The following is an 8,150-nucleotide window of genomic DNA, read 5'->3' as shown; positions in this document are numbered from 1 at the left end:
CATTCCCCAATAGTATAAAGGAAAAGATAGAAACACATTCATCCTCTCACATAGGGTGGTTCCAGGTTGGACCCACTCCATGTGAGAGGGTGAGTGTGCACTTGGTGCGTAGTGAGTGTGTTTCTAACAGCTCCCAATAGTGTAAATATTACGAAGTGACTGGCTGCCCACTCCTAACTAGTGAAGGGGGGCTAACCCTCACAAATAAGGATCACCACCTCTTTGAGAGGGGAGGTTTCCCTTCATAGGAGAAGGCTAGGGCTTAAACCACTCTTCTGATGAGGGGCATCCCTCTCATCATATTAGGGACGACCTAGCTCACTAATGAGAGGCGGTGCCCCTACCAGATAAGGGATGACCGGCCACCTCGATCTCTTTTTTTTTTTAACAAAAAAAAAAATTGTGACTTAAAACAAATATGCCATGTGGTACGTGTGGTACTTGTCATATAATGTGTCAAATGAGAGTTACATGCCATTAATTAATTAACTTGACATGGCACATTGTTAACTAATTGTACGGTAGGTTCATAAAGGGAAATATTTGAAATCAAACGAGATCTACGTAGGGACTAAATTTTAAAAGAAACAAAAAAAAAAAAAAAAAAAAAAAAAAAAAAAAAACCGAGGCTGTGACAGGGAATGTGATAGCCCCATGACCAAGGAAGATGTGAGTCACGTACCCATCTAAGGGATGTCGAGGTCGGGGCCCTTTTTTCTTCTTCTTCTTCTTCTTCTTCTTTTTTTTTTTAAATAATATAAATGGTATAATTGTATTTTAATGTTGTTTATTTTTTATTATTATTATTTATAAGGAAAAATAGTATTAGATTTAAAATTTTGGTAAACTCAGACTTAAATTTATAATATTAAAAATTGAGATCTTTGTTGGTACAATATCTGATCGGTGACGAGTCTGCTCCAACTTTCGTTCTTTTAGTGGCTCAGCTCGATCTTTAGGTGGCTAGATCCCTCTAGGTGATTCGGACCCTCCAGGGCGCTCGGATAACTTGCAAAACAACAAGGAAGCGTTGGGGGTTGGCCCGCGATCCTCCCTCCAATAATTAAGTCAGTCCGGTAGTAGGTGAGAGCAAAAGTTGAAAAATTATCCCCCTTCAATACTTGGGGAGTCTGGTATTTATAAGCAATCTCGGGTAAGTGGAGGACACTGTGTCGAGAACAGTTTCCTCCGGATTTTCAGGGAATCACCAACCATCACGGTATGGAGTGAATAGTGATTCGGTACGAGGTGAACAGTAACACAGCATGGTGCTCAGACACCCAGTATGGCGCATATATAGGACTAACTCCTAGTCAAGTCCGTCAAGGTAGGTGTACCTTGTATTGCAAGTCTCGGTGTACCCGAATGTAAATGCCCAGTCGGTTCTTCTCCCGTTCGGTCGGGTCATCTTCTATATACCCGATCGGGTACAACTTCCGCCCTGTCAGGAACAGCTTGATCCTGGGCCAACCTAGGCCTAGGGAATGACTATTCCCCTTCTTTCCTTAAGCTGGTCAGAGTGGGATTTATTCCCAACGATCTTAATGTGAAAATCACACAAAGCACAGAGATCTTTACATATTTGGCCTAAGATAAAAACTGCAACCAATTAAATTAAACCCACGTGAGCTAATGTCAAAGGTGAGAGCCCGAGACTTGGATCATATTTGACAATTAATTATATCACCTTCCAATTAATTAGCAAAAAGAAAAGAAAAATGCAAGCTGAGCAGTTTACCCACGAAAGACCATAATAGGCTATATAAATATATCAAACCGTGTAATCTAAAGGATAATACTTTGTTCCATTTGAAGATGACAAGAGATAATTTTAATAATTCCATGGTTTTCATTTCTTTATATTTTATGAGGTAACTGTTTGAAACATTCAACCAATTGATTAATTAAAGACCAAGAGTGAGAAGCAACATGGGCAAAAAGGCTCTATAAATACTTGCAATTGCAAGCTCGAGATAACAGAAGTAAGGGCCGGGGGAGATCTGAAGTACACAGGAGATCAGGCATTGACTTGAGTGAATAGTTGGCAAAATGGGATTAAAATGGATGAGTTTGATCTTAGGGTTTTTAGCAATCCAGTTTCTGGGTGGGCTTCTTTGCATGGCTAGAGGCGATGTCCTTCATTATGATTTTGTTGTAAGCACTTCTTTCCCTTCTTTTTTTTTTTTTTTGGATTAATATTTGGCTGTAATTTGCAAGCACTTCTTTTCTTTTCTTTTCTATTTTTTTATTTTTAACTTTATTGAGATTTGGTTGTAATTTGCTAGTGCTTTCTATTTTTTGTTAAATTCCTCATGATAAGACGTACCTCCAAAAAAAAAAAAATCTTACCTACTATAAAATCATTTAGAAATTAGTATTACAATCTATAATTGATGAACGGCAAATGAAAGGGCCTCTTAGTGACAATTGGACATGACATGTTTTCTTCTTTTTTTTTTTTTTTTTTTGGCATAAAGATTAACCTTTTGATTTGTTTGGGTTGGTGTCATTGCAGCTAAAAGAAACAAATTTTACAAGGCTGTGCAGCACAAAGAGCATTCTGACTGTAAATGGCAGCTTTCCAGGACCAACGATTCAAGTTCACAGGGGAGATACAGTGTTCGTTAATGTCCACAACCAGGGCTTATATGGGGTCACCATTCACTGGTAAACTATCACTATCTCTATCCATATCCACTCATTTTTTATCCCCCTCTCTCTCCTCATGGTTGACAATTTGACACGTTCTAATTAATTAATAATAATAATAATAAAAAAAACAAACACTTCCCACCGCCAACGGGTACGCGCATGATTGTTTTCTCTTGTGCTTTGTTTTTTCTGTGTTTTTTTTGACTTGATAGGCACGGAGTAAGACAGCCGAGGAATCCTTGGTCGGATGGGCCGGAGAACATTACCCAGTGCCCAATTCAACCGGGAACAAACTTCACATATGAGGTCATATTTAGTACAGAAGAAGGAACCCTTTGGTGGCATGCCCATAGTGACTGGTCACGTGCCACCGTTCACGGTGCTATTATTATTCTACCAACTCCGGCGACAACTTATCCATTTCCAAAGCCTTATGCACAAGAAACAATTGTACTCGGTATTCCATCGCATCAACTACTTCGATTCTATATATATATATATATATATATATATATATATATATATAAAAGACCATTTACATTCGGTTTAGTATATATATATATATTTGTTTTTTTTTTTAAAAAAAATACTCTACACCTTATTATTTATCTATTTTTTTTCGATCCCATATTTCTATTTGACTCATGATGATGCTTTTCTTTTTGGTTAAAGTATATAGTCCTTCAAAAGTTATCCAAAATTTAAGCCGTCAGTACAAAAAAACTTTGTTTTTAGCTACTTACAATTAGCCACGTGTATGGGGTCATACACATGGCTTGCTAGCCACGTGCATTTAGCTACGGCCAATTACACGCAGTGAATCCAGTTGTGACTAAATGCAATTTTAGCCACGTGTCTCTTTATATATGCGGCTATTTAGCCATGTAGCATTTAGCCACATGCCACTCCAAGTGGCTAACTGAAATTTCATTTTTCTGAAAAAATAGGCACTTCTAGCAGTGTGTAATGAAAGACGCGTGACTAATATTTTTGTTCTTTTTTTTTTTAAAAAAAAAAGAGAAGAAAAAAGAAAAAACAGAACATAAATTTATGTCCTGTTTTTTCTTTTTTCTTCTCCCAATTCGGCATAAATCCAGGCCGGGATCGGCAATCACCCAATCGCCGGATTCGAACCCATCAAACCAAAAATACAAAAACCAAAAATGGGAAAAAATTCAATACACCAAAACAACAAGAAGTCGTCGGAAATAAAATCAAAAAAAAAAAAAAATGCAGCACGCCGGCCATTAAACCCAGTCGCCCCTTAACCACTCGTCGGAAATCATCAAACCAAAACAAGAGAAACCCAAAATCAAATTCAAAATCCGGCCGGCGATCATGAGTCGGCCGGATCTCCTCTATATCTGAGAATCGGTCGATCTAGATCTCTATCTCTCCGGCTGTGATCCTTCGGACTCCGGCTCCATCGTCGATCACAGATCTATCTCCGATCGGTCTCCCTCTTCCATCTCCCTCTGTGTGAAGAAAAGAACAAAAAAAAAGGAGAAGAAGGAACGGCGAGCGTGGGAAAAAGGGAAAGAAGGAAAAGAAAAACCGAACGGAAATCAAACCAAAAACCGGCCGACGAGGGTGAGTCGGCCGGATCTCCTCCATCTCTGAGAGTTGGTCGACCACAAGCTCAACTTCTCGGGCCATGACCCTCCAGACTCCAGCTCCGTCGTCTTTCGCCGGATCTATCTCAAAATCTCTCTTGGTCTCCCTCTTCCATTTCCCTCTTTGTGACTGTGTGAAGAAAGGGGAAGAAATAAGGGAAAGAAGGAAGAAAAAAGAAATGAAAAGAAAAGTCAAAGGGGCGTGGGGAAATGAAAAAGAGAGAGAAATGCGGAAATGAAAAGATAAAGGGCGGGGAAATGCAAAAGAAAAAAAAGAGGGGGAATTAAAATCAGTTGGCAACGTTTATTTGATGCACACAGCCAATTGGACGCGTGTAAAAAATACACGTGGCCAATTTATTACACGTGGCTACTTGTTTTTTATATGCAACCTGCCACGTTGTCATAAAGACACGTGGCTAGTTGGCCGCGTAGCTACAGTAACCGCTACTATAAACACGCGACTAATTGCAGCAATTTTTGTAGTGCGTCCCATTAATAAAACTTTCACGTGTCCAATGAGCTCTTTTGTCCTCCAAGAAGCTTCAGTCTATGTTTATTTTTTTCCACTCATGCCGTCTACTGAAGTAACAGAATTAATAGCTAATTATAGGGTCTTTTTTATTTTTTATTTTTTAATAATGTGACACAATTTCTAAAATAGAAAAAACTTTATCAGCAACGTACCTAGAAAAGGGGAAGTTATGCCAAGTATTAATTAATTAGCATGTTAATCTTTTCATTTTTGATGTATGCTGGACGTACAGGGGATTGGTATAAGGGAGATGTGATGGCGATAATCGACGATGCCCTCGCAACTGGTGGTGAACCAAAGGTTTCAGATGCCTTCACTATCAACGGACAACCGGGAGACTTGTATAATTGTTCCAACGGTATGTTATACAAACAATATTTATTAGCTCTAAACTAATACATTCACCAAATCAACAACGCTTTCATTTTCTGCCAAGTGCTGATAGGGGAATTATAATTTTTACTGCAAATTTTTTATAAACTTACGTAGACGCAATTTATTTAATATTTACTACGTTTACAAATTGATATGACAATTTATATGGACTTAATTATCACATTAGCAAAATGTGATTGCCACATGATAGACCCAGTTTCATAAAATATGGACCACCATGTGAATTTGTTAGGGATTTGTAGTAAAAGCTGTAATACTCCAAATATTTTTTAAGAAAAACTTCACTTACAACCACTGATCTTTTACCACTTTTGCAATCATAAACTCAAACAATTTAAAAAGTTTCAATTTATGGTATCCATTTTTAAATTTTTTTTTTTCAATTTCAACCATTTGTTAAAATTTTTAGTTCAATCCTATCAAAATTTTCAAAATACCCCCTTTTTTTTTTTACGAAATTTTTTTTAAGGATTTAGTTGTTGGTCAAAATTTAACGGAATTTGTAAAAAATACCCGTGCCTAAATCTTTGAAAATTTTTCTAATTTTTTTTTTAATAAAAAAAAAAGAGTACGTATTTTAAAAATTTTGATAAAATTTAACGAAAAATTCTAACGAATGGTTAAACTTGAAAGATGGATACACTCAATTAACACTTTTTAAAGTTTGAGATTATGATTGCAAAAGTGATGAAATATCAGGAATTGTAAGTGAAATTTTCCCTATTTTCTAATTTCTTTAAATATTATGCTAATTTCAAAGAAAGATATCGGGTGGAGATAAATAGGAAAATTTAGGCAAAGATATTTCGCAAAATTAAGAATGTTATATGTAACACGACAATTAATTTGATAATTCATGTTGCAGGGACAACATATCATTTAGCGGTGGAGTATGGCAATACTTATCTTCTTCGCATTATAAATGCCGTGATGAATGAAGAACAGTTCTTCGGGATTGCACAACACAATCTCACGGTTGTCGGGACAGATGGTGCATACATCAAGCCCATCACCACCAACTACATCATGATAACCCCAGGCCAAACAATGGATGTTCGGGTAACCATGAACCAGTCTCGCAGCCTCTATTACATTGCTTCAACTCCTTACGTCGACGGCACCGTTGGGTCCGACAGGACCACAACTACAGCAATTCTCCAATACAACGGCAACTATACTCCGCCGTCATCAATTCCGTTTCCAACGCTTCCTAGTTTTAATGACACAGATGCAGCTGGAAACTTCACCACTCGCTTAAGGGCCCTGGCAAGCAAAGAACACCCGGTCAACGTCCCGAAAAACATCACTACACGAATCTTCATAGCGGTTTCCGTAAACCAGTTGATCTGCCCTATTAATACATCGTGTTCGGGGCCTCACGGTAATCGCATGTCTGCTAGCTTGAACAACATCAGTTTCGAGACCCCATCTATTGCTGTCCTGCAAGCATATTACAAGTAATTAATTTTTGGTTTTTATTTTTTGTTATAATTTTAATATTTTTTTTTTTTTAATTTTTTTTTTTATGAAGGGTATTTTTTTTATCGGGGAGATATTGACAGTGTTTTGGTAGTTTATGGGAGAGATCGACACAATTGGTAGTTTGAAGGGGATATCGACAGTAGAGTGGTAGTTAGAAGGGTATATGCGCACTTTCATTTTTTTAAAAAAAAAATTAATAATAAAAATAAGAAAAAAATGTAGGATTATTTTAGAAATTTTGACAAGATTTAACAGAAATTCTAACGGACGGGTAAAATTGAAAAAAGTTTAACGATGAATACACTAAATTAACACCGGTAATTAAGTGAAGTTTTTCTGATATGTTATATACTATATATATTTTGCTTAATTAAAATTGTGTTTGATGCGTGCATGCAGTGGGTTGAATGGGGTTTTCGCTAGTGATTTCCCAAGTGTGCCGCCATATATTTTCAACTTCACAGGAGATGTAGGAAATAACACATTATACCCAAGCCAGGGAACAAAAGCGAAGTTGATAAAGTATGGTGAAGCGGTTGAAATTGTGTTCCAAGGGACTAATATCGTCGCCGCAGAGAATCATCCCATGCATCTGCATGGTTTTAGCTTCTACTTGGTCGGAAATGGGTCGGGAAATTTCAACAATGTGACTGATCCTCCGAATTATAATTTAATCGACCCACCGGAGGTTAATACCATCGGAGTTCGTAAGAATGGATGGGCTACTATCAGATTTTTTGCTGATAATCCCGGTATATATATATATATTCTTTAGCTAATTTATTTATTTATTTTGCCACGAGCTATGAACTAGCTAACATGGTTAAGCTATGTATATATATATATATATATATATATATAATTTTCAGGTGTATGGTTTATGCACTGTCATTTGGAAAGGCACGCAAGCTGGGGTATGGACACTGTGCTGATAGTGAGGAATGGACCTACTAATGCAACGAGCATCCGACCACCACCTGCCTATATGCCTCCTTGTTCAAAGGCCTAGATTAACCTGTAAATGTCTCGACAAAATAAATATGTTGTTTGAATAAAATAATGCAGTTATATCGTCATTAATTGATAATTGTGTGCGTAGCGGTGTAGTTAAGTCGAGATGTGGTTTGAACTAGGTCTTGGGGGAAAATATCAATTCGTATTGTAATTGTTTTCCTTTTTGAATATGTAGTATATATCTTCTCCTGTTGTTGGAGGACTTGATTTATATATAGAAGTTATGAAAGTTATCATCTAAAAAAATGTGTCTGCTCAGTGTGGTTAAAGCCATAGGCTAGAGTTGTTCTTAAGGAGTAGTTCAATTGGCTGGGAATCACGCCTCATAATGCGGAGGTCACTAATTTGAATCTCTCATCCCTCTCTTGTGTGGACATGTAAAAAAAATAAATAAATAAAAAAAGAAAAGAAAAAAAGAAAAAGAAAAAAAAGGCCATAAGCTAGAGTCTAGTTATTAG

The 8,150-nt window shown here is 37.0% G+C and overlaps 1 protein-coding gene across 1 annotated transcript; it reads left to right on the top strand.

The window, feature by feature from the left end:
- Nucleotides 1-1,976: 1,976 nt before the first annotated feature.
- On the top strand, nt 1,977-7,921 carry LOC133865762 (laccase-14-like). Its single transcript, XM_062302231.1, has 7 exons — nt 1,977-2,154; nt 2,516-2,667; nt 2,865-3,109; nt 5,033-5,158; nt 6,062-6,653; nt 7,078-7,430; nt 7,548-7,921. The coding sequence occupies exons 1-7, from the start codon at nt 2,050-2,052 to the stop codon at nt 7,685-7,687; spliced, it is 1,713 nt and encodes a 570-aa protein (XP_062158215.1). The 5' UTR covers nt 1,977-2,049; the 3' UTR covers nt 7,688-7,921.
- The last annotated feature ends 229 nt before the right edge of the window (nt 7,922-8,150 follow it).

This window comes from Alnus glutinosa, chromosome 4 (assembly GCF_958979055.1).
Source record: "Alnus glutinosa chromosome 4, dhAlnGlut1.1, whole genome shotgun sequence".
Taxonomy (NCBI): domain Eukaryota; kingdom Viridiplantae; phylum Streptophyta; class Magnoliopsida; order Fagales; family Betulaceae; genus Alnus; species Alnus glutinosa.
The sequence above is the reverse complement of the archived record's forward strand: the minus strand, read 5'-3'. Positions and strand labels throughout refer to the sequence as shown.